Source organism: Danio aesculapii, chromosome 7 (assembly GCF_903798145.1).
Source record: "Danio aesculapii chromosome 7, fDanAes4.1, whole genome shotgun sequence".
NCBI classification, from domain to species: domain Eukaryota; kingdom Metazoa; phylum Chordata; class Actinopteri; order Cypriniformes; family Danionidae; genus Danio; species Danio aesculapii.
The window spans coordinates 57,455,931-57,483,292 of record NC_079441.1 but is presented as its reverse complement, the minus strand read 5'-3'; the positions used below and the strand labels follow the sequence as shown (position 1 = coordinate 57,483,292).

The window sequence follows — 27,362 nt, the reverse complement described above, 5'->3', positions numbered from 1 at the left end:
AGGATCATCAATCATCATCAAATGTGATCAAGAGTAAGTTTTACAAGTTTAAAATGTTTTAAAACAGTGCACGTGGGTAATGAAGTACAGCGATTTACTTCAGCTTTACTTCATCAGCACAGCCGCGTGTCAGAACAATTATAAAGGAAGATGCTTCAATCCCGGTTTGTGGACGTTAATTCAGGTTTATTTTGTACATTAACATAAGAGATATTCATACAGCAACGAGGATTAACCTGTATCCTGTCACATATGCGTGCAAACAACAGTGCGAAGCGCTCTCTCTCTCTCTTTCTCTCTCTCTGTGTGTGTGTATGTGTGTGTGTGTGTGTGGGTGTCTGCGCTATTGGTGTGTGTGCGTGTCCTCGCTGTGTGTGCGCGTGAACTTTGTGTGTGACTCATGGTTGCAACTCACAAAAAATGCATCAAATACTGATAGGTAAAGTTCTTACTGTAGTATTTCTCACAAACGCGACATGAAATCTGCTTCCTGAGGCAGCCGAGGGCGGCGACTGAGGCATGTTGCTGACAGGCACGTGGGAACGGTGGGCGGGGAGGACTAGCCTTGAAGGCCTAGTACAAAAAAACAGCATCCCAGTTTTACCGGTTAAATTACAGACACTTGAGACGGCTATAACAAATACTCTGATGGTTGTTTTGAGCTGAAACTTTACAGACACATTTTGGGGACACAAAAGACTTATTTTAAATCTGAAAAAAAGGGGTAACCTAGGTTCCCTTTAATGTCACTTTAAGCTGTATAGAAGTGTCTTGAAAAATATCTAATAAAATATTATTTACTGTCATCATGGCAAAGATGAAAGAAATCAGTTATTAGAAATGAGTTATTAAAACTATTATGTTTAGAAATGTGTTAAAAAAAATCTTCTCGTCCTTAAACAGAAATTGAGAAATATACGGGGCTAATAATTCAGGAGGGCTAATAATTATGACTTCAACTGCAAATAGGACCTTTAAATTGACTATAACTTCTACTTGTTCAATTATTCAGCCCAGCTGTAACCGGATTAAACTAGCAATGCTGATTAAGGCTGATATTTGAAGCAAGATATTTAGTATAGCCAGAGAAACTGGGAAAACCACATGGCGAGAGCAGAAGGGGTGAACAGCAAACGAGTGAGATGAAAACTGTGGAGGACAAAGAACAAACAGGAGAGAGTGACTGTGAAAGAAGCGTAATAAACAGATTCTGATTGACTTGTATATTTTTAACAAGATGCTGCCCACGTCCGGTAGTGTCACCCAGGCTTTGTTTTCAAGCCTGCTCTCCTTTCAGTGTCTCTATACACTCTGCTGTGCCTCAACACCCCAGCACACATTTGACTGATGGGGAGCTTACAAGATGTAGACCAAAAAAATAAAGGATCAACAAAGAAACAAATTATATTTGACACTGTCTTTTCCCTTTTGCCTCTCTCGTTTATTTAAAAATCAAATAATGTGGGCATGAGAGCAGGTGGGCAAATTTAGTTAGTTCTGGATTTGTTTAACAGCAATGATTAGAATGTTACATTTTGAATTCAAAGTAATAAACAGCAGCATATTTGCAAACATTAATTACATATTTTTTATGCAAGGTGATATTCTGATCATCTTTTACAGATACCTAACCACATAGATTCATTCATTAATTTTCTTTTCTTTTCGGCTTAGTCATTATTAATCAGGGGTCACCACAGCAGAATGAACAGCCAGCTTATCCAGCACATGTTCTACGTAGTGGACGCCCTTCCAGTCGCAGCCCATCACTGGGAAACACCCATACACTCTCATTCACACACATACACTACGGACAATTTGGCTTACACAATTCACCAATAGCACATTTGGACGGTGGGGGAAACTGGAGCACATGGATGTTTATGTACTTAATGAATTTCAGTAATTTATTAATGAATCACAGTAGTCAACATTTAAAGTGGATCATTTTTTTTAAATGTTGACTACTATATAGTTGTGAATGAGGACTTGAAGTAAAAAATGAATAAATAAAATTAAAAAACAGATTTACTTTTACAGGTAAAATGGTCCAAAAAAACAGATGTAACATAGCACTAAAAAATATCAAATGCCCACAAGACGAATGCTGTACTGTAACAACTGCCATTGTTTTTTTACAACTCTACAGCCTACTTGATGTCTTCAGAAATACACATTTTAAACTACAGGAGCTGGAGGAACCTGAACCATTTTCCATTTTACCACTGTTTGAAGAATTTATCTTCGACAATCTGGCAGAAAGTTTTGATATTTTAAGTCCATCTCCTGCCCGGAAAGTCTTTCCAAGTAGGCAAAGGCCAACCCAAGCTTTGTGAAGTGAGAAAGTCTGGCCTACAGAGGACTGATCTTGTTGCCTAGCAACTGTGACAGCTGCCATTGATGAGTGGCAGTAATGCTTGCTCTGGACTTTTTCGAAAGTGATATTTAAACAGATACAACATTTTTGGAAACAAGGTTTACAAACTGTCTAAATATGTTCATTTAAATCACGTTAGTAGGTGATCATTTTTAAAGTGCATTATTTGCAACATTTCTATCATTAGACATCTGAGCAAACCAAAACCTTCAAAGGTGGAATTTCCTTTACAAATGTTTTGTCGTCTTCAGCATGTTATAAACCTTTAAATATTGTGAGCCACGAAAGATCCATCGGTTAAATTCTTTTTACACAGTAAGCGAAAGACGCATTTGGAGGCTGGATTTGAACAAGCCTTAATTATGCCTTCGCTGCAATGACACAATCGGCCATCAGATGCAGCCTTCTCAGGCTGTAGCCTCTGATCTGAGACACTGCTCTTGTACATATGAGACCCCAAGTAATTTGCAGTCAGTGGCGGATTTAGGCATGGGCAATATGGGCAATTACCCAGGGCGGCATCTTGCTAGGGGCGCCATGGGTAGGCGGTGCAAAAAAAAAAGTGCCCCAGTGAAAGCTTTGAGATAAGATTTACTTTATGCAAGTGTATTAGTGGCTATCCCGGAAAAAAGATGTTAGGGGCTATTCACATTTGCCATCTTTTGCATATGCAAGTTTGTTATTCTTTTTCTGCAACCGAAACAACACTGGTGAAGAAAAAATTTACGCATGTGCGAAAAAAGTCCCTCACACGCGCTGCTCCTGATCCCGGATGTTTATGCATGCCAATATGCGTCGACATGCAAGTCGACAAAACTAAAGTTTATATGATGATGTTACTTTGACTAAGCATGGCTATGGAGAAAGGAGGGATAATGAGTCAGGGAGGTAATAACATTAATTCTCACCCCTGAGTCGAGTCTAAGACAACAGATAATTCTAAAAAAACATATATTTTTGTATTCTATAGAACTGTCAAAATTAATATTCATGCAAAAGTCTTAGAATATTATTCCAGTTGTGTCTTTAAATTGTTTTTCAGTTACATTTAGGATTGAGTTCTGTTTATTTAGAATAATAATTGTATAATAATAATAATAATAATAAACAAATTGCTGTATTTATTGAAAATAAATAAATTTAAATGTATTTCTAATATTTATTTTAAATGTATATATTTAAAATACATATTTAAATATTTAAAATATATATAAAGTCAAACCTGTAGTGTCTTTATTTCTTGGGGGATGGGAAGGGGGATGTTTGGGGTGGTTTTGCCCAGGGCACCATTTAAACTAAAACCGCAACTGTTTGCAGTCATGGAAGAATGGTGGCATTATAGATTAAAAGGCTCCTGTTGGTTTAACTGATTGTTTAAGACATAGTTCTATTTTTTCAATCTGTATTTTAGTTGCCCTACTGCACTAGTTAGCATATATTGTGCAGGTTATTCCTCAATTTAGCTGATTCTATAGTTATGCATGCTTCCCATGTGCATTGCTGACTTAAGAGTGAGTAATATAGGAAATGTTACCTGTAATTAAACATCTGCTTACAAAGTATGCACACAATAGTGCATTTCTCATATACACTCTGCTTTAAAAAACAAACAAATAAAAATCTATACATTAATTTTTACAAACAAAATGAAAAGTGAACTGGTAAAATGTAAACACACTCTCATTCTGAAAACATACCCCTATATACACTTTTGGAAATCAGGAATTATGTAGCCTGAGGTATGTATGGCTTTTCATCTTTAAAACAAATGCTACATGAGGCTACTCCTTTTCTCACTTACCTCTATAAGGACGGTTCCAGAAAGCAAAAATAAATAATAATAAGACAAAAATAAAATTGGTCAGTCAGTCAGTTAATTAGTCAGTCGACAGCGGCCTCTGGTGGATTTATGCAAGAACAGCAAGCACGAATGGCACTCGCGAGAGATTTGAGATCTGAAAAAGCATACACAGCAGCCTCTGGCAGATTCGTGAAATCAAAAACTGCAAAAAAAAAACGTAGCTCCTGGGACGTAATCAGAATGAGCCTGGGTGTGTGCTTGGTAAAATTCCTATGACTTTAGATCGATAAACATGAACTAGTAAAGTCTAAATGTCTTCATTTATGCTCTAAAGTATTCTATGTTGGGAACTGCATGTCACTAATTACAGAATTGCAATTTTGGAGTGGTTAGCTAGACTTCCTGACAGAAATTTCTGGCTTCCAAATAATATCTCTGTGACATTGTTAAACTCTAGCCATTCAATGTTCTCCGAGTGCATCATTTTCCATGAGTTGATATGCCTTTGGGTGTTTGGCAGAACTTTACAAATGGAAGGCAGCTCCAATGACTCAATGAGAGTATGGAAAGTAGGGGTGTAACTGATCACGGTTGATCTGTGATCGGTGCGGATCACAACCCACAGTTCGGAACGCACTTGACCTGCGTATTAATAACTTTTTTTGAACCTTCAGGTTAATTCAATATTTATAACAATTGCACAGAAATCACCTCCCGCGTCATTTAAATCACGTGTATGAAAGCTTTTTGGCTTCCCTGTAAAATATAATGATGATGATGGAAAAAGCTGTGATGGGACCTTGTGCTTTCTTAGCTTACTAATTAAAGGTGTTTTCTGTCACTGTTTGTTTAGCTAAAGTTTAGCTAAAGCTGCACAATTAAACATTAATAGATTGTGATCTCAGTTCAAACCAGCACAACATGAATGATAAATGATAATGATTTGCACATGTTTATTAATCCTTCTAAGCGCTGCATTCAATTCCGCGTTTAATTGAGAGAGATTCAGTTTTTACACTTTTTTAAATTAGTTACAAAGTCAAATAACACAGAAGTATTGGGAGACCATTAAACTGTGATTTTATTCTTTACCATAAACATCAGGGTTTATATCTGAACAATGAACTGTTTTTCCAGTACTTCTGTGTTATTTAATTGTTTGTAACTAACTCAAAAAGTGTGAAAACAATCTCTCTAGATCAAACGCAGATTTGAATTTGAACAGACTTCGAAGGATTAATAAACATAAGCAAATCAATATCGTTTACCGTTCATGTTGAGCGGGTTTGAACTGAGATCACAATCTTTTAATGTTTAATTGTGCAGCTTTACACTGAATGCATTAATGCAGGCTGAACAAACAGTCACAGAAAACGTCCTGGTTACGTACGTAACCCACGTTCCCCGAATAGGGAATGGAGACGTGTGTCTGTATTAAACAGACTTTGGGAGTGCTTTAGACGACCAATCACTTCTGAAGATAAGAAAACGGGCCAATGAAATGCCAATTGAATTGGCAGAGCTTAGCTCCACAGCTGAAACTGATGAGCCAATTAGGGCTATATCAGTCGGCTGCTGGAGCCAGCTCATCAGATTTTGCCTGCTGAAGAGCCGATCGCTCAGCTCCCAGCTGGAGACTCCCAGCTGGTGCTGTGGCAGTGGAGACACATGTCTCCGTTCCCTATTCGAGGAACATGGGATACGTACGTAACCAGGACGTTCCCCTTCATATGGGAACTTCTACGTGTGTCTGTATTAAACAGACTTTGGGAGACTGTATGGAAAGCGCCACAGCAGCTAAGCCTGTCGCGCTCCTGATGTGTAGTTTGCCAAGCCAAAGCGTGAGCGCACTGACATCACCAAGAGCGCAACCTTCCAACGTCCCCTAGGCCCAACATATTACCATTACATGGGAATAAAAGTTTTAAATCGGGGGTCGTAAGTGTGCTTTTACCTAGCTAAATATAGACTAGGGATTTTGGAAATACGACAGTACGTTGGGAAGCACCAGTCCCCGAAGGGGGGGGGGACGCAGCGGAGACCACCTGCTACCCTAAAAGGGGAGACCTGATGGTAAGGAGACATATGGACCAGCCTTAATGAGGGGGAGTGGTACATATGATAAGCTGGTTAGCGGTTTAGGGAAGACACGGGACCGCCTAATAAGGGGGAACACACCGTGGTAATAATGCATATGACATCACCAAATGGGGATGCATATAGCTGGCACCGATCCTCAATATGCGTGTAGACCTAATGGGCATACCAACCGCACACTGAGCCATGCACTCAACTCCTCCACTGAGTCGATGCTGGGGGCCTCTGAGGAATTCTCTAGGGTTCGCCTGGGAAGGGGAACTTACTAGTAGAGTAGGAAAAGCGCACGCATCTCCGGGTTAGGGAGCCTGGCGCAGCAAGCATTTGTGACACCGAGCTTAATTCCCGCCCGATTGATTGGGATTACCCAATAACCGGGAGAAAACTGCTCCACTCGGAGGTTATAAAACCTCGCAAATGTGTTAGGTGTCGCCCAACCCGCAGCTCTGCAGATATCTGTGAGAGAGGCGCGGCGTGTTAACGCCCATGAGGAAGCGACACCTCAGAGAGTGCGCTCTCACGTTAAGGGGGCGCGGCTCGCCCTGGCATAGATAAGCGAGGGCAATGGCATCAACAAACCAGTCGGCCAACCTCTGTTTTGATACGGCACTTCCCTTCTGCCGGCCACCGTAACAGATAAAGAGCTGTTCACATTATCTTACATTTTGCGTTCGTTCCACGTAAAGGCGCAAAGCGCGAACGGGACAAAGCAGTGAGTGGGCTGAGCCTGCCTCCTCCGCAGGCAGCGCTTGCAGGTTCACCACCTGACCTCTAACAATGGGTGGCAGGAACCTTGGGCACATAGCCAGGTCGGGGTCTCAGGACAACGTGAGAGTAACCCGGCCCGAATTCAAGGCACGATTCGCTGACCGAAAATGCCTCCAGATCTCCAACTCTCTTGAATGGCGCCAATGCGATCAGCAGAGCTGTCATAATGACAGAATACCGAATCGAGTTGCTAAAACGGATCTCTCTGCAGACCCACCAGGACTAAAGAGAGATCCGAGAGGGCATGAGAGGGGGGCGGGATGGATTTAATCGCCGCGCGCCTCTGAGGAATCGGATGATTAGATCATGCTTCCCGAGCGTGTTGCCATCCACCGCGTCATGATGAGCGGAGATGCAGCCACGTAAACCTTCAGTGTGGAGGGTGACAGCCTACGCTCCAGCTTATAATGAAGGAAGGATAACACAATGCTAATCTGGCAAGTTCAGGGGTCTTCTCGGGGAGAAGCGCACCACTCAAAGAATAGACTCCACTTCAGGGCGTAGGCATGCCTCGTAGAGGGTGCTCTAGCCTGAGTGATGGTGTTAAGTACCGCGGGCGGTAAGTCACCAAAGTCCTCCGCGCTCCGTCTATGGACCACACGTGGAGGTTCCAGAGATCTGGGCGTGGGTGCCAGATGGTGCCCCGTCCCTGAGAGAGGAGGTCCTCCCTTAGGGGAATGCGCCAAAGAGGGGCCGCCACGAGGAGTGTGAGCTCCGAAACCCAGCTCCGGTTGGGCCAGAGGGGCGCAACAAACAAGACCTGCTCCTTGTCCTCCCTGACTTTGCACAAAGTTTGTGCGATTAGGCTCACTGGGGGAAACGCATATTTGCGCGTGCCCGATGGCCAGCTGTGAGCCAGTGCATCCGTGCCGAGGGGGGCCTCGGTCAGGGAATAAAACAGCTGGCAATGTGCGTTCTCGGTGGAAGCAACAGATCAATCTGGGCTTCCCCAAAGCGCGCCCATATCAGCTGGACCGAATCGGGGTGGAGTCTCCACTCTCCTCGGGACACTAGCTGCCGTGAGAGCACATCGGCTGCACGGTTGAGCTCGCCCGGAATGTGAATGGCACGCAGTGATTTCAGCCGCGTGTGACTCCAAAGGAGCAGACGGTGAGCGAGCTGAGGCATGCGGCGAGAGCGCATACCCTCCATATGGTTGATATAAGCCACCGCCGCCATGCTGTCCGTCCTGACCAGCATGTGTTTCTGCTCCAACACCGGAAAAAAGCGGCGGAGAGCCAGATACACTGCCAACAGCTTCAGGCAGTTGATATGCCAATGCAGGCGGGGTCCGGACCACGAACCCGCGGCTGCATGCTCGTTGCACACGGCCCCCTAGCCCGTGCTGGAGGTATGTGTCATTATGACAACATGCCTGGATACTAGCCCTAGGGGCACTCCGGCCCTTAGAAAAGCCAGATCCGTCCAGGGGCTGAGGGTGCGGAGACACAGCAGAGTGATGTTCACCCAGTGCGTACCCGCGCGCCATGCCCGTCTGGGGACTCGATCGCGAAGCCAACGCTGAAGTGGTCTCATATGAAGCAAACCGAGCGGTGAGACCACGGCTGCGGATGCCATATGCCCCAGGAGCCTCTGAAAACATTTCAGTGGGATCACTATTTTCCTGTGGAGCTCGTTACACAGGAAAGCATTAGCCTGGCGCGCTCCTCAGAGAGGCGCGCAACCATAGCAATCGAATCCAGCTCCAGCCCGAGGTAAGAGATCCTCTGCACAGGGCAAAGTTTGCTCTTCTCTCGGTTGACCTGAAACCCCAACTGGTCGAGGTGCCGAAGCACTTAGACTCTGTGCATAATCAACTGATCGCGAGAGGAGGCTAGAATGAGCCAGTCATCGAGATAGTTGAGTGTGCGGATGCCCGCAAGCCGCAGTGGCGCAGAGCACCCTCCGCGAGCTTGGTGAAAACCCGCGGAGACAGAGAGAGCCCGAAGGGGAGGACTTTGTACTGCCACGCTCGTCCTTCGAACGCAAACCGGAGAAAAGGGCGGTGGCGTGGAAGAATAGAGACATGAACATAACCCCCCGCTCTTTTTTGGGCACGATGAAATACGGGCTGTAGAATCCGGACTCCATCTCGGCTGGAGGGACCTGCTCGATTGCGTCCTTCGCCAGAAGGACCGCAATCTCCTCTCGCAAGACAGGGGCGCTCACGGGGATCACCCTCGTGAAAAGGACACCCGTGAACTTGGGAGGGCGAATAGCGAACTGAATCGCATAGCCGAGTCTGACCGTCTGTATGAGCCACCGCGATGCGCTGGGCAGCGCTAACCAGGCTGGCAGAGCGCGCGCTAATGGCACCATCGGAGCGATCACTGACGTGCCAGCGGAGGGGCAGCTCGGGATGGGAGTGCTCATCCCGGGAAGCGGTGCATCCCGGGGAAGAGCTGAAAATAAGATCCTCCCTAGATCCTGTAGTGAGGCCAGAGTGAGAGAAAGGAGTTCGTCCTGCTGCACTCTGAGGGCCTGAGGCGAAGGGTCCCGGTGCTGCGAGCTGGAAGGCGGAGCATCCCAGACTGGCAGTACTTGGGCTCGCGCATGCAGAGAGAGAGGAAACTGCTCTTTTGGAAATTTGGTTGCCGCCAGCCCGGGGGTGGGCAGCGAGGAGTTTAAAGTCATTGTGGACTGATTTAATAATCCTCGGCCCCCCACCGAGGAAAGAGCACGTCCCCTCTTTTCCTAATGGCCCATCCCAGGAACGCTTCACGGTCCGTTTACTGGACTTAGCGGCGCCCTGGGGCAGGGGCGTTGCAGTCCCGCGGGAGGCTCGGCATTGCCGCCTGGCCGGAGCGGGCAGCGAAAGCGGAGCAGATGAAGGCCCTCGGCGAAGAGCAACCGCAGCGGAAGGGGCAGCGGAAGGAGCAGTTTTTCGAGCCCGCTGATAGATGACCTTACCCCTCGCCTTGGACTGCTTTTCACCGCGGAGAATTCCTGGGTGAACTCCCCGACGGTGTCGCCGAAAAGGCCAGCCTGGGATACGGGAGCGTTAAGAAAGCAAGCTTTGTCAACGTCTCTCATATCGCCAAGGTCAGCCAGGGGTGGCATTCCTGGACCACTAATGTGGCCATCGTCTTCCCCAGGGCACGAGCAGCCCATTTAATAGTCATGAGAGCATAATCGGTTGCCGTGCGAAGCTCATGCAGCAAGCCTGGGGGAGAACCGCCCTCCTGCATCTTGGCCAGCTTCTCGGCTTGGTATCGTTGATAGGTGGCCATAGCGTGCAGAGCGGAGGTGGCCTGGCCCGCAGCAGTGTAGGCTCTGGCCGTGAGAGACTCAGATAACCTGCACGCTTTGGAAGGGAGTGAGGGCGGACCTCTCCGACTGGAGCAGCTCTGCGGACAGAGCACGCTCCACCTGGGGAATCGCCTCATAACCCCTGGCCGCTCCGTCATCGAGGGAGGTGAGAGCGGGAGCGCACAAGGACCGGGCAGAAAAAGGTGCCCTCCATGCCTGCGTGAGCTCTCTGTGTACCTCCGGGAAGAAGGGGATGGGGGGTCTAGAAGGCATCACCCATCTAAGCGGTCCGGCCGCGGTTCTGGGGGACAAGCCATCTCCAGTCCCACGGCCGAAGCAGCCCGGAATAACACGGCTAACATGTCCGACTCCAGATCCGAAACCTCACGTCCCCGGTGTCATCTAATGAAAGTGCGGCCAACCCAGAGGATGGACCAGCGCTAACACTCGAAGCAGAAACAGAGCGCACTGACGAGGAGCGAGGGGTCCGCGGGCCCGAAGGCGACGGATTAGCCCCCACTGTAACCCTCAGGCCTGCCCAAGTGCTAACCGCTTGGCGGGGTGCAGCAGGGGTGACTTGCCCTAATAAAAGAGCTCGCCGCGACCTCAGTTGCGCAACAGTCAAGCCATCGCAATGCGGGCAAGAATTGTCCGCGAGTACCGCATCAACATGTTGGACCCCCAAGCATGTGACGCAGTACTCGTGCCTGTCATCCGGGGAGAGGAAACCACCGCATCCAGAAATGCAAGGTTGAAAAGACATCTTTAAAAAGACGCGCTGCACGACCGTGTGCTCTCTTAGGGAATTCTGCTATTTTAAAAAACTGCTCTTTCAGGTCACCAGCGAAACGCCAAGGGGACGGGAAACCCAGCTCGACCGCCGCTAGAACGTCTTCCCTCGCACTGGTGAGAATAATGCTTTCTTCAATGTTGGAAGTCAGCTCAGCAGAAGGGTTCTTCAGTCTCAGATCGGGTCTGAAGCAACAATTCTGATGAGCTGGCTCCAGCAGCCGACTGAAATAGCCCTAATTGGCTCATCAGTTTCAGCTGTGGAGCTAAGCTCTGCCAATTCAATTGGCATTTCATTGGCCCGTTTTCTTATCTTCAGAAGTGATTGGTCGTCTAAAGCACTCCCAGTCTGTTTAATACAGACACACGTAGAAGTTCCCATATGAAGGGGAACACCTTTTAATAGCCCAAGAAAGCATTTAAGTAGGTCCCATCACAACTTCTTCCGTCATCATTATATTTTACAGGGAAGCCAAAATACGTTTATACACGTGATATGAATGACGCGGGAGGCAATCTCTCTGCAATTGTTATAAATGTTGAATTAACCTACAAGTAAAAAAAAAAGTGTAATCCGCGGCCCACGTGTGTTTCGATCCGTTGGTTGTGATCCATATGGATCACAGATCAACTGTGATCCGTTACAACCCTAGTAAAGATTAAAATCACCATTTAATGGAACTTGATGCAAGTGAATGTTGTAGTAATTACATTGTGTAACCAATGGGTGGCGACAAACAACCATCAAAATTATGTCACTGAATTGGTTTTCAAAAATGATCCACCTATAATGAAACATGAAGTTTTATATGTGAACTGTTGAATCATTAATTGAAAATAAATGTGCAATGTTGCACAAAATGTAAAATGTATTTTGTATTTTTAAAAAATGTAAAAATTGCAGAGTTCCACATAATTTATTCATGTTCTCCCAACACAAATTGATTAAGTTAACTTAACATTTTTAACAAATTTATGTGGATTGAACATAAAAAATTAAGTTGTCCCAATGAAGTCTCAACAATTGTGTTGTCTCAGCTCATTTTAAATAAGTATTTTGAACGAGCAAAAAAACAAACAATTTTTAAGTGTATATTTAGCATTATCAGCAAAAATCATTTTTTGTACTGAATATTTTTCTTTTTTTCAGCTGGTTCTTTCTTTATTATTATTTTTATTAAAATTACAGGTTCCAAGTTCTGTTTTTTTAAAGCCAATGGTTATGGCAGTAATATTGTTGTATAAATGGAACGCAAATGACATTTGTCTCCTCCCTTTTTTGCTGATACAAAAAAAAAGTCTGATCCGTGACTTAATAACCATAGTGTGATCTGAACCATGAGATTTGTGATCCATTACACCCCTAATAGAAAGCATGAACTTTCAGGATACTGCTTTTTCAGTACATGACAGCGTCAATTGTGGTTGAATTATCTTTTTATATGTTGTGATGATATTATGCTACAATCAAAGTGTCAACATGCACACTCTGAAAAAAATTATTTATTAAATTTACTACATTTTTGAGGTAAGTGGTTAAAAACTATTTATTTTGGGCTGAATTTAAACAAATAAAATTCTTTGTTGTTGTTCAACTTAATTTGTTCAACCCATTTAAATTGTTTGCAACCGCTTGGATTTACCTAAAGAAAATCCAATAAAAAAAAAAATTTTCAGTGCAGTTGCTGTTAGGTAGATGTCATTCTGGAAGTATATCTGTGAAATAAATCAACTTATTTGACTTTCAAACACAGACACGTCAATGAAATTAAATGAAAACAAATAAAACAATAAAAATATTTCATTATGCATTCCATATTACTGTTTGCATGCTTCTATGTATATCAAGGCGCAACACCCACAGGTATTAACCTTAATTGCATTCCGCAATAAAAATCAAGGTGCTATGGTTTCACTGTTTAGTATGGACAGTTCTGTTACTGTAGAAGCCATTCAGTGGGTGAAAATCATCTTAGTCCGCTAACTGTTTCAGAAATGAAAATATACTGAATGTATGGAAGTTCTACTGAATGGAAATGAACGTGTATATGAAGGCTTCTTGGTCATATTCCATAGAACCATCAACTGTGGGACACAAAATACAACTTTCATCAGGCCTTCTCAGTATAACAAGGTGTTACACTCACTCTTGTTTACCTATTTTACCAATTGGGGACAATATTTTCAACATGGCACTAAATAATTTTGCTTAATATTTCAGCAATAAGGGGCAACATGGTGGCTCAGTGGTTAGCAAAGTCGGCTCACAGTAAGAAGGTCATTGGTTCAAGCCTCTGCTGGGTTAGTTGGCATTTCTGTATAGAGTTTGCATGTTTTCCCCGTGTTCCTGCAGGTTTCCTCTGGGTGCTCCGGTTTCCCTCACAGTTAAAACACATGTGCTATAGGTGCATTGAACAAGCCAGGGGTGCCCAAACTTCTTCTTATAAAGAGCCAAAAACTAAACTTGTTTGAGGGCTGTGAGCCCAAGTTAAATATACCAAACCAAATTACATTAAATTTGCCATAGGTAATTTCCTAATTTATTTGCTAATACTTAAAAATATATAGAAAACGTTGCTTTAAAATATATGAATTAATGATGCAGTATCATTTTTAACATTTTATGATGAACTTATTAAAGTAAAAACATAAACAATCCCATATATAACACAATGGGGGTTAACATTAGTCAAGCTGCTCCTGCATTTGCTTTGATTTTCCCACGGATGTCTTGTGCATTGTCCTCTATCTGTCAACTGACAGTATTTACATTTTAAAAGTCTGATTCATTTACAACATTTAATTAAAACATTATATTTTTAAAGCTCCTCGATTAAACAAAGAAACTAAAGGTTACATTGAATTAGAAATGACTGTCAAAGGCATTTCAACCATCCAACTTCCCCTCATTCTCTTTTTTTTCAGATGGGATGGTGGGCCAAACCAAAGGTTACCATGGGCCAACTTTGGCCCGCAGGCCCTACTTTGGGCATCTCTGGAATAAGCTAATTTGGCCACAGTGTATGTGTGAATGTAAGTGTGCATGGGTGTTTACCAGTGATGGGTTGCAGCTGGAAGGGCATCCGCTGCGTAAAACATGTGCTGGATAAGTTGGCTGTTCATTCTGCTGTGTCGACCGCTGATAAATAAAAGGACTAAGCCGAAGGAAAATTAATGAATTTCAGTAATAAATAAATAAATAAATAATAACAACAATAATAATGTTCTTAATAAGTCCCCCATGGTTGTGCTCTATTGTGAATATCTGAGCTGCTCCTTTGCATAAATATAGTGTAAAAAGAATAAAAATTCTGGCTCAGATCAGCCATTTTCCACATAACTCCAACTTCAGACATAATTTTCCCTTGTCCTCACATGTGTGCACCTCAACCTCTTCAAACTCATCATTAGATTCATTAAATAGCAATGATGCAATATTTGAACGCAGAAGTGTCTGTTCTTGGATGTACGCCAGAGCTAGAGTTTTTAATTTTCAAAAGTCTGAATTAATATAGGAACTTCTTGAGTTTTCTATTCCCTGTTGATCTCATCAGTTTGACATTTAGGATTAGGATTATTGTTTTCCCTTTATTGCATGTTTGTGTTACGCTAGGTGTTAGTCCCATCTAGTGGCTAAAGGCAAAGTGAGTATATTTGCACAACAGCGCCCCCTGGAAGTCACACAAGGCAACTGTTTTTTAAGGAATCCAGCCTTTGTAAAACTAATGAACAAATCATTAAACAGCAAATGTAATAAAAGATTTTAATAATGCTTCTTGTTATAAATACATGGTTATCTCCAACACTTTATAAATAAGTTTTAAAAAGCACCCTCTGTTTCAGATCAATTTACAGATGTCTATAAATACTATGTATTACAATAACAGTTCTCAAAGTACTGAAAAAAAGTTACATCTCTTGTTTTTCTGAGTGCAATCATGTTTAAAGGTGTGATTTGTTGTTTGTGTGTTCTGGGTACACACAACATGTTAAGGTGTCCTGATCTCAGCTTTCTTGTAATATACAAACCATTAGCAGTTAAAAACAGATCACAGACCAGGTTAAAGAAGCAGTTTTTACAGCACAAGATAAAAATAAGATATGTTCTGTAAGTGCAGTCTTTTCTCGTCCATGTATTGTTTTTAGTGCACATGAAGTAGAGTTTGATAATCATTTTAAAGCATAAAGATAAACAAACCCAGAGGAACCCAAATATCCATCAGTCTTCATATAAGGTCAGTATGAAGTATTTTGAATGTATTCAGTGTGAGGAACTAACAGTAGGCTATCAGAGGGCAACTTGATGTCAAAAAGACATTAAATAAACAAGCCCGCAAATACATTTCATGTCAACTTACTACATTGATGTCAAAACAACATTAAAGGGAAGCTATTATACAAAAATCCCTTTTATAAGGAGTTTAAACACAGTTATGTAACAACAGTCTGTGAATATAACCAGCATCTAATGGTAAACATTCTCCCTTTGTACTTGTCATCAGAGGGGAAAAGCCCCGCCCATTAGTGGCCCATTAGACAATCTCTCCCTCATTAGTATAGGATGTTAGTCTTGTTTTTAAATCGGCCACTATGCTGATACATAGGCATTTGTAGCTCCACCCTCTTCTGAAAGGAGCACAATCTCATTTGAATTTAAAGCGACAGTCACCAGAACAGCACTGTTTGGATCAAAGCCTAAAAGCAGCAGTTTCAAAGAGTAATAAAACATTATTTGTGGTTATTTTGAGTGGAACTTCACATAGACGCTCTAGAGACATCAGACACTTATTTTATATTTTGTAAAAAGAAGCATAATATGTCCCCTTTAAATTGACATCTAACATTGGTGTAAAAATATGTCAAAAACTATCATAGTTCTTGTTTTTTGACACCAATAAGATCAATTTGTTTTGACATTAAGGTAGTTGACATACGTTGTAGCTCCAAAATGATGCGAGCAAGGTTTTACTTAAAATTCTGTTCTTTTTTTAATCTGTTTTTGCGCTTTACACTTTTGGAAATTCACTCCTCTATCACACGTAGCACACATCTGATGGGAATAAGACAATAAAAATAATTCGATTTTATAGGAATGCAAACTCCAGTGTCAGTTTGGAATTTTCAGACGAATTGCTGAACTTTTCTTATATTGTAATAATTTTGTGTCGTTATTTTTGTGACCAAAAGGCCATCAATCAAGGTTTTGACATTAAATCGATTAGCATTTTTGACATGTATTTTGGTGTGGTTTTGACATCAAGATTCCCGCTGGGAGCAAAGAAAGGCTTCATATGGTCTATGTGCATTTGGTCAAACAGATTTTGTATGCCCATGTTGTGTTTGTGTTATGTTATGAAATTCAGCTTTACATACTTGCCATTAGCAAAGCTGATCTGACTCCTTTTAATAATAACATCAGGAAAACCTAATCAAAAAGGGCAACATTGATCTGAGATCAAAAGTCACTGAAGACATAATTAACACCCTCTGGTCTGTTCAATACCAGCGCATAGCATTAGATGCTGTTCTACAAGTGTGTTGGTACTGTAAATGTGTGTGTTATTTGGTAATTATTAAAGGGTAGGCTCACACACTCTCTGAGTGTAATTTATCTTCTCTAAGCTTTTCATATGGCGCATTTGCCTTTCTGAAGTTAAGAGATGTAGATTTTGGTTTTGGTGCCATCTGTGCGCTTGAACCAGACCTCTCCTGCGCTGATCCCTGTTATTACGACCCTAAGAGAAACACAGAAGAAAACAGAAGACCGAAGTTTTGTGAACAAATCAAAGTGAACACAGATGCAGTCTTATGCCTTATTCTCTAGTGACTGTGCTGGGATGTTGTTATTAAATTCTAGAACAACAGTTCTGTCTTTAGAGAGTCTCTCTCCATAATAGAAAAGACTCCCCAATTCACATTGCACAGACATCTGCCTGTTTGAACTCCATCTTCATTAATGATCTCTATTGTCAAGACATTTTGTCACTGCACATATACTCTAATGTGAAACTACTTTTATTAAATATGATACTATCAAGAGTGCAAGACAATGCTGTACGTTTAGTTTTAGCTCCATTAATGATTTGGTTAGTTATGGTTACATTTTTATATTTGCAAACACATTTCTATTTAGTCTTTATTTTTAGTTAACAGCCTTTCGTTTTTAGTTAGCAGAACATGTCCAGTGTCAACCAGAGCAAAGCAGTGCTGCACAGCTTACATTAACGCTAGTAAATGTTGTTACTTTAATCTTAGTTTTCATATACTAAAATAACCCTGCTGTCCACCATGGTATCTGACAAGTCCAAAATCTGCTACACATAGTGTTAGAGGACAGTACATCAATTATCTTCTGTCTATTCAGACTTTTTTTATTTTTAGTGTGGATAATCAAACAGCTTGTCAGTGAAAGCTGTCAGAGTTGTCAAAAAGTGTTTGACTGGTTGAGTTGGAGCTGCTCAATGTTTTTAAAAAGCATGTTTTCTACAACTGACTATAATGATGCACCAGTGTGAAAGTCAAATCAGATTTTAAATACATATTATAAACACTATAAACATATGTTTAGCAATATTCAGATTAGAAAATGGCATTTAAGGTAAAAAAACAAATAAATATTGTGACATTTAGTGTAAACAATATTAATCATAAACATCCAATTAAAATGTAAAACTGGACTGAGCACTGTGTGGAAAATTAACAATACTGATAACCGTGCCCCTTTCAATAAGCAAATTTAAATGTGTTTGCACTTTGTGCATGTTTGCTTAACGATAATTGCAATACATAAATCACTTTGGAAGTCACAGCACTTTTGGGATAACAAAAACATGGTCAGAAAAAGATATATTTGATTGTCCATAGATTTTGTTTTAACACACTTTAAAAAGATTACAAATTTTAAGATAAAACGTTTACATACTCTAAAAAAGGAGTACTTTTTACAGGAATGATAAATCACAGGGGATTCATTTTTTATGTACTTTTCTGACTTTAAATGTAATATTTAATTAAAAATTATATTTTGAAAAAGAAAAGGGGAGGACAAAGTTTAAAGTGTGCTTTAAATTAAAACTTGACACAAAGTTCATTAAATGCTTTAACTAAAATACCTTACATTTAATTGGCCTTTGTATATTATTTATAAGTAAATATATATATATATATATATATATATATATATATATATATATATATATATATATATATATATATATATATATATATATATATATATATATATATATAAGTAAATAGTTAAATAAACAGTACATAGATTACAATTAAGCACACTTCTTTTTCTCAAGAACAATGTTAGCAATGGTGTAATTGCAAAAGTATAATTTAAGGAATCAAATAAATGGAGAAATGAAAAAAAGAGCAAGTTATGAAGAGTTATGAGCAAGTTAAAAAGAGGCAAATTATGAAAATGAGTGGTGCAATGGCCATCCATTTTTTCTCAAGAATAGAAAATGTTACATTTAAGCCAAAGTGCTTTCAGCTGATCAGTCTGGAGTGACAGAAAGAAGAAAATAGCTATGTGAATCAAACATCTGCATCTAACTTAATCAAAGGCAGGCAGATGGAGCATGTGAGTGAGAGTCAGGCCCAATGGAAGCAACTGGGATGACAATGGATAACATGTATTTTATGCCATTTAAACTATAGAGACAGACAGCACCGTTGTATATGATGTGTATGCTTTTTATAAGAGGTTGTGATGATCCCCGATGGTACATTTACCTGTACTAGAAAGTCATGTTTGAAAGTCACATAAGCTTGGTCATAATTAGGGACTATTCTTAAATCTACCCCTGACCCTAAACTTCATATATATGCACAATTAATCGAAAAAAGATTGTGATCTTGATTCGACCCACCACAAGATCTTAATCCAGCATCTCTACGATTCAGCCAATTATATTTTCAAGTTTGGGAGAAGCAACATAAACACCTCCAAATGCTGTGGAAAGTGATACATGCTGTATTCAGGGGCGCCGCTGGCGGCGGGATATTGGTATCATGGCTGAAAGTTTGGGGGGGGGGGGGTGATAATGTCTCTGGGGCCCCTCTAAATGTATGGGCCCTTAGAATATTCCTAACTCCTGTACTTTTCATGAGAAAGGATTCATTGGTTAAATAAATTAAGCCCAAGGCAAGTTCCTTGATGGTCAGTGCATGTGATTTTCTTTAATAAATATACAATGAGTTAATTTTAGCAGGCAGTTTTGTTAAAGTTTAATGAGGTTCATCTGACTACCTTGACCTCCCAATGTAGCTGCATAAAAAACAGGGTGACAGGAAATCTTAAATGAGGAACTTAAATAAATATTCCCATTTAATAATTGACTTACTGTCTGCTTTCTTCTTCAGGGGCATCAGTGCAGCTTTTGCCTGAAAGACAGAAAAGGTAAAAGTCACGATCCATGAAACATGTTCACAGTGAGTGAAGGGTTGATCACTCATAATTAATACCTTCTTGATGGCCGTCCAGTCCTCTAGTATGTCGGTTTCTCTTAGCATATACACTATATAGGGCCCTGAAAAAGACGAACACAGTCAGAAAGCAGCAGAGGAAAGTAGTAAAGGTCCATCCAGATTTAATTTACTTCTCAGAAATCATCAAAACAATAATAATTCATGTCACTTTAGGGGCCTGTAGCATGAAGGAGGCTGAATAAACTGATGATTAGAGGGTTAGTTTCTATGTGACAAAACCAAACTAGCGCAATCAGGTTTTATCGCTATCATGACGCTGATCATCATCTTTCTCTGTTAACTCTGGCTTTGATCCTGAGTTCCTGAGCACAAAAAGGCAGAAAATCGGTAGCAAAGAAATAATCACATGGCTTCAAACATAAAGATACTGTGTTTGACTTCTCGCAAGACAGTCGGTGCAATTAAATGATTAAAAATAAGATGAATTTTAAAACATTTTTTTGCAAGATGAAAAAAGCTGTCTGTGAAGTTAGTTTGTATATTTGCTGTTATGATAAAGTGCCTATAGAAAATCATCATACCCTGTGAAAATCTATACCAATACTAAATCGATACTATGGCCAAAAAAAAGGAAAAATAATTGAGTAGTAGATAGCTTTAGCTAAGATAGCTTTAAACACCTATGTTTCTCTCTAATGAAAAAAAAAAGTAGAAATCTTTAAAAATTAATAAAAATAAATACATACATAAAGAAATTATAAAATATACTGTCAAAATATATGTCAGCGGTCAATACAATAAAACAATACAATTGTTGTAACTGGCAAGCTTTTTAGTTGACTATGTTAATATGTTTGATTAAAGCTTTATATTTTTATATAAACATTTAGGGTTTTTGTAAACAGAACATGTTCTTGTTTTTTTTTTTTTTCTTAGTCTCACATGTATTTAATTTCTAGAAAAGTTTTTTAGACATTTTCAAATTTTTAGAAATCAAATAAGATCTACTGACGCATACTTTAGCACACTTTTCAGGTTAATAATAAATAAGTATTTCCGTTTTAATTTTCTTGTTTGTTTTTCATTCATACAGTTATTACTTTGGGAGTGATATGGCTAGCACATTAACATTACAACAGTATAGACAGACTCAAAAATCTAAGCACAAATGCAATATTTTTGAAAGCTTTATATCCTGATAAAAAAATAAAAAAATATTGGTTTCCAGAAAATTTCAGATGTATATGACTTAAATATAATTGCAAATTTTTTTCAGAATGACTTTTAATTTTGCAGTAACCTGGAACAAGCGATTCCGGGAAACTGTATGCCGTTAAAAAATTGCTGCTTTTAAGGTCTGTTTTCTTTCAAATTCAACAATCTTCACTGCCTGATAGTTATACGATATAAAGTGGGTCTTAGATTGTACAAGAAGCACTGCAATAAATTACATTTTCCCTCGCCATCTCTGTAAAATATAAACATTTATTTTACTTCAGTATTTTCAATGGTGTTTCTGCACTCACCTGCTGATCCTGACGGACACATGCATGTAAACGGCTTTTCATCTAGTTTTACACTTGAACAACTAAATGAACGCTGAAGTCTATTTAACTGATTATATTTTAATTACATTGCAACATCGATGATGTAAAACAAACCATATAAAATTTTTAAAAGTCACATTAACCGTTTGGAAGTTTATCAGTATGGGAAGAAACACTAGCTGTGCATATATACCCTATTGATGTGGCGTTTATATTAAGTCAGAGATGTGTCACTTTGCTCACAGCTAATTGGTGCAATCTCATTTTGTGATCTCTAATCCATTACACAACCTGCCCCAAAGCAGGTTAGTGCGTAGCGCAAGTTACCATGGCAACAAAGAGCTACCCTCATGGTACTGTACACAAAACTCAAGATTGCTGCTAACTAAATTCAAGCTTAACTTAGCCACCTAATCCAGTATCATGTTAAACAGTGCTTTTCACAGACTTTACTTGGTACAGTTGAAGTCAGAATTATTAGCCACCCTTTGATTTGATTTGATTTGATTTTTTTTTAAATATTTCTCAAATGATGTTTAACAGAGCAAGGAAATTTTCACAGTATGTCTGATAATATTTTTTCTTCTGGACAAAGTCCTATTTATTTTATTTCAGCTAGAATAAAATCAGTTTTATATATTTTTTAAAATTATTTTAAGGTCAAAATTATTAGCCCCTTTAAGCTATATATTTTTTCGATAGTCTACAAAATAAACCAACAAACTAACCTGCCTAGTTAACCCAATTAACCCAGTTAAGCCTTTAAATGTCACTTTAAGCTGTATAGAAGTGTCTTGAAAAATATCTAGTCAAATATTATTTACTGTTATCATGGCAGATAAAATAAATCCGTTATTAGAAATGAGTAGATTAGAAACTATTACGTTTAGAAATGTGTTGGAAAAAAATCTGCTCTCCGTTAAACAGAAATTGGGGAAAAAATAAACAGGGGGCTGATAATTCAGGGGGGCTAATAACTCTGACTTCAAATGTATATTACCAGCCGCCCAATTGGCGACACTTTTTTTATTTACTATTATTATCATCCTTTTACTTTTTTGTATCCATCCAAGATAACCAAACACCCGTGATTGATTAGGCCTAACCTGTGGAAAATCTTCTCTCACCCTATACATTTCATACTGCTCATTGTGTGAGCACAAGAACTGCCATCAAACACACAATCTCACATGCTCTGCAGAGACACGCCTTTTTGGGACTAAAAAAAATTTGTCCGGCCGTTGCTTAAATCTCCTAAAATCTCCGGGAGTCGGCTTTTTAACTTTTGCTTTCTAACCTGCCATTAATTGTTTGCATTTTGCATTACCTTTTTATCTAAGCCTGATATACGTTTGCGTGACTTCGCAGCTGACTGCGTGCGCACACCCGCGAAAGTGTATCTTTAATCTAAACGACTTTGAAAAACTTTACTATATACCTGGAGTAGGGCTGGGCAATTAATTGAAAAATATTCGACATTCAGAACCTATAATCAATCTAATTTTCCCAGGTCGATTTTATCGATTATTTTCTCTACTGTGTGCAAAGTCACGTGACCCCACTATGTCACCTTATTCCCTGCGTACGAGTGCAGACATTTGAATCTTTTGGCTACTTTTGGATACTTCTGGTCTCATTCACTTCCATTCATTTTTATACGTTAAAAACAGCTCGTCATGCTGCTTGATGTTGCAAACTGATCATTTTCTTTTACATTATTCTACTTTGTTTGTACAGACATGCAAACACTTTTTGTAGAGCAGGTAATTTGACCATTTTCTGCTCTTTATTATTTCTAGTCATTTCTCCCATAGGTGACTGAATCGGAAACTCTAAAACAATGTCAAAAAGGAGCACACTTAAGGTCAATACTGATTTATATCGAGAGCACGCTTGTGGTCCAGCGCAGCCTTTGCACGGTTGCATACCACGCACCTTTCAAAAATGTAACTACACATTGCGAAGATGCGTAGCGCAAGCTCTGTGATTGGTAGGTTTGGTAGCATTGACATGCGTGAGCGGTACAGAGAGCCGCAGGACAGCAGAGAGCTGGCTGTGTCATAATGAATAAAAATATTGTTAGAAATCACATTATTTGTTCTTTGTCACATAGCTAACCATTTATGTGACCATTTATTCAATCTGGCTATCACCGTAAGTATATTTCAAACCTGTGGGAAGCACTGAAAAAGGTGTATGTTGATACAAATGTTAATGCTGACACATTTAATAATGAAAATAAATAACCTATGTATGATTCCTGTGCAACACACACTGTCTGATCTGAGTCTGTTTATTGATAGTCTCTGATGAAATGCATAAATAAATTGTCAGATAATTGGTAAGTGTTGCTGCCGGAACAGAATTAAATCTGGACTACAGCTGGCGATACAAGGAAATGATGAATCTGAATATAATAAGAACACTTTATTACCTGACACAAGTGCCGCCTTCTTCTTCCGGTCTGAGCGAATCAGGTGACTCCTTCTTTTACACTTCTTCATCCTCACTTCATCATTCCACCACTCTAATTAATATAGACAAGTTATTGTGTTTATAAATATATAACAATTTATAACAATTGTTAATGTCACTAACAAGTAGCAATTCCTGCAGGGCAAATCCTTAAAATATACATTACCAGTCAAAAGTTTGGGGTCAGTAGTATTTTTAAATGTTTTAAAATAAGCTTCTCCTGCTCACCAAGGCTACATTTATGTCATCATCAAAAATACAGTGCAAATTGTAAAATGTTTTTGCACTGTAAAATAACTGTTCAAAAGTAGTTTAGAATTTAATATAATAATTTATTCCAGTGATTTTAAAGATTAATTTTCTGCTTCATTACTCCAGTTTTCAGAGTCACGTGATCTTTCAGAAATCACTTTAATATTAATTATTATTACTATTATTATTATTTTTTATTATTATTATTATCATTATTATTATTATTGTTATTATTATTGTTATTAATGGTAATAGTAATAAAAACAATGACTGGAGTAATAATTTCATTTGAAGCTATATACAATAAGCAGTTATTTAAAATTGTAATAATTTTTTTTTTAATTTACATTTAATAAATGCCTTTATGAACAGAATAATTTTCTTTAAAAAAAACATGAAGAAAAAAAAAACTGACCCCAAACTTTTGACCGGTAGTGTATGTATGCGTACTAAGATATTTATATTATGTGGATAGATATAGAAAACTTATTAAACATAATCATAATTTCCCAGTTCAGATACCCAGGCAGTCGTGTACGTGGGTGTGCGAGTGTTTGTGTGTGTGCACCTGAGGTGATGTCTATGCTCTGTTTGTCCTCCTCCAGTCTGCGGATCTTCTCCAGGAGTTCTGTCTTAATGGCATCAAACAAAAGTGTCTTCTCACTCTACAGAAACAAGCATCTTATTACAGACTCGATAAGATTTAGGGTCATCACTGCACTGTCAACAAACAAACGCTGTGTTGTGGCAGAGACATGCAAGTATTTATTCACAGAAGTGCATTTTCACAGTAGTGCAGTTTATGTGATACTGCTAATAGATTATAATACATGTGGAGTGTGCATGACAGTTGGTATTTCTGTGTGGAGTTTGCATGTTCTCCCAGTGTTCCACCAGGTGTTTTGGTTTCCCCCACAGTCCAAACACATGCGCTATAAGGTAATTAATTAACTAAATTGGCCGTAGTGTGTGTGTGTGTGTGAGAATGAGTGTGTATGGGTGTTTCCCAGTACTGGGTTGCAGCTGGATGGGCATCCAGCTGTGGCATTAAACATATGCTGGAATAGTTGGCAGTAATAAGGGATAAATAAGGGACTAAGCCAAAGATAAATTAATGAATGATATTACTACTATGCATGCAAGTTTGTTTAATCATGCAGACACTGGATTAACATGATTTTTGTACTGTTTATCAATGTCCATTGTACATGGATTTGGATCTCATTTTACCACACAGAAGTATTTAATTGTAAAGGATTTAGCATATAGATATTTACAGTACATGCAAAATTATTAGTCCTCCTTTGAATTCTTTATTCTTTCTTAACAATTTCTCAAGTGATGTTTAACAGAGCAGGGAAATATTCACGGTATTCGCTATAATATACTTTCAAGTGGAAAAAATTTATTTCTTTTACTTTGGCTAGAATAAATACTTTATACTTAATACTTTTTTTTACCATTATTAAGGTCAATGTTATTAGACCCCTTAAGACATATTGTGTATTGATTGGCTATTAATTACTGATTAGCCTAGCTTGCCTAGACCTATCAGACCTAGTTAAGGCTTTAAATTACGCAGTTGAATACTAGTAACTTGCAGAATGACTTGTAAAGTACACTCTCAGAAAAAAATGGTACAAAGTTGTACCAAAGAAGGTACAAACCCTTGTCACTGGGGCAGTACCTTTTTATGGGACAGAATTGTACCTTAAGACAAAAAAACTAATTTGTACCATTGCAGTTTGTACCTTTAAGGACATGATTTGTACCATGGGAAACCAAAATGTACCTTTGGTTTTTAAAACCTGCAATACGATATTGTACTTTCATCAAAGGTACAAACGTGATCCATGAAGGCACACTACAGTGACAAAACACTTTGTCCCTTAACAGTGTCAAAAGTGTTCCTTTAACTATTAAATTACCTTTTGCTTTTTTCCAAAATGTGTCAGTTTATTTTCAGTAAATATAAAACATCAAATACATTCATAAACAATGTTTTTTAAAGAAGTTTCTTTGTGTGTAAATGCACCTTTTCCATTTACAATAAAGATAAAAAATACTTTAACAGAAATCAAAAAATCTACTTTTTGCTAAACATTTCACAACACTTTTCACAAAAATGTTAGAGATACATTCTCCCACGTACAATATAAAACTTTTTTTCTCCGATTTTCACACAATACCTTTGTAATCACTTAAAAGTTTATTTAATTTACATACTTTTAAAATAGAAATAGAATCATGCAAAAGTATTGTAACGAGATACGCACAATGTTTGATTGGTTTTACAATACTAAAATGTCTGCATGAACACTTTGCATATGCAGGAGTTTTGCCAGCTCACGTGTAGTGGAAAGCAAACGCCAAAAGGTGCGAATATCAATAATGAAAATGTATTTATCAGAAAATGCTTACCAAATGTTTATTAAAAGTGCATTAAATAGTTAGTTTACAATGCCTATAGTTTTGTTTTACCAGTTATATATATTTATTTTCATAGATATAATATTTATTTTCATAGATATTGTAATAAAGAAAAATTTGTCCAACACTTATGTACCTTTTTTATGAGAACAATTGTGTACATTTATTTCAATTGTACCATAAACGGTACAGAACAGTATCATAAGAGGTCTTTTCTGTAGCATATAAGGTACAAGTTTTACAAAGGTACAAAACTGTTCCTTAATGAACATTATTTGTACCACCGTGTACCTTTTTTCTGAGAGTGTATGATGTGCTGTCATAATGGAAAACACAAAATAAATTAGTTATTAGAAATTATTATGCTTAAAATTTTTTCTGTTAATAAAGTATTTCAAGAAAAATTCTTCAACAAGAAAAAGAATTATTTCACAAGAGGGCTAATAATATTGACTTCAAGACTCTAGGACTGCGGAGCCACTTTACCTCTAGATGTTGTCTTGCACCCTGTACTTCACACTCATGCTTGTGTCTGACCACTTGCAGACAAAGTTCTCTATATACGCCTACAGAAGTTGAAGTGAAAATAATTTTAATACAAATCTGAGCACCTGACTTTTATAAAGATACAAAGTAGGCAAGTATGTATTAATGTTTCACCTGCTACTTGTGTCCTCTGCTGTAGATTCTGCTGCAGTGTTGCTAAAGGTTCTCTGTACTCCCCTGCCTTTCCTGTCAAAACCTCGTCCAATTTTAATTTAACTTGATTTAGACGCTCTTGAAAAAGCCTGAAATTGAAGAAAAAGTCAACTGCATCTAATAATATCATAGAGTTAATATACTTCAAACAATTAAACAACTTAATGCATCAAAATACTAGCAGAAAAAAAGCATTTTTACTTGTCTTTCAACTCCAGGAATTGTTTTTCCAGGTCTGACATTTCATCCAGGCACTGTGATCGTCTTCTCTCACAATCTTCATCATCCATTTCTATAACAGAAAACCAATATTGTTCATCCGTCCTGTTTATTCTCTTTGCTTCACTTATGTCGCAGATATCACATTACTACACAACATTAAATGCATAATGATATGATTAATTTTAGTTATATTCATAATCACCAAGCAGTTCAGTGG

At 39.0% G+C, this 27,362-nt stretch overlaps 1 protein-coding gene across 2 annotated transcripts in view; it reads right to left on the bottom strand.

Annotated features, from left to right (window-relative positions):
* Positions 1–14,830: 14,830 nt before the first annotated feature.
* brms1 (BRMS1 transcriptional repressor and anoikis regulator) overlaps positions 14,831–27,362 on the bottom strand; it is an 18,972-nt gene continuing 6,440 nt past the window's right edge. Inside the window, exons 3-10 of one of the 2 annotated variants that reach the window (XM_056462257.1) lie at positions 27,125–27,215; positions 26,885–27,012; positions 26,711–26,790; positions 24,363–24,459; positions 23,502–23,594; positions 19,557–19,621; positions 19,436–19,475; positions 14,831–16,816 (exon numbers count right to left, since the gene is read on the bottom strand). In XM_056462257.1, the coding sequence (XP_056318232.1) occupies positions 16,809–16,816; positions 19,436–19,475; positions 19,557–19,621; positions 23,502–23,594; positions 24,363–24,459; positions 26,711–26,790; positions 26,885–27,012; positions 27,125–27,215 (602 nt within the window). In that variant the 3' untranslated portion in view covers positions 14,831–16,808. The remainder of the gene's footprint in view (positions 16,817–19,435; positions 19,476–19,556; positions 19,622–23,501; positions 23,595–24,362; positions 24,460–26,710; positions 26,791–26,884; positions 27,013–27,124; positions 27,216–27,362) is intronic. The other variant, XM_056462258.1, reaches the window with a different exon arrangement.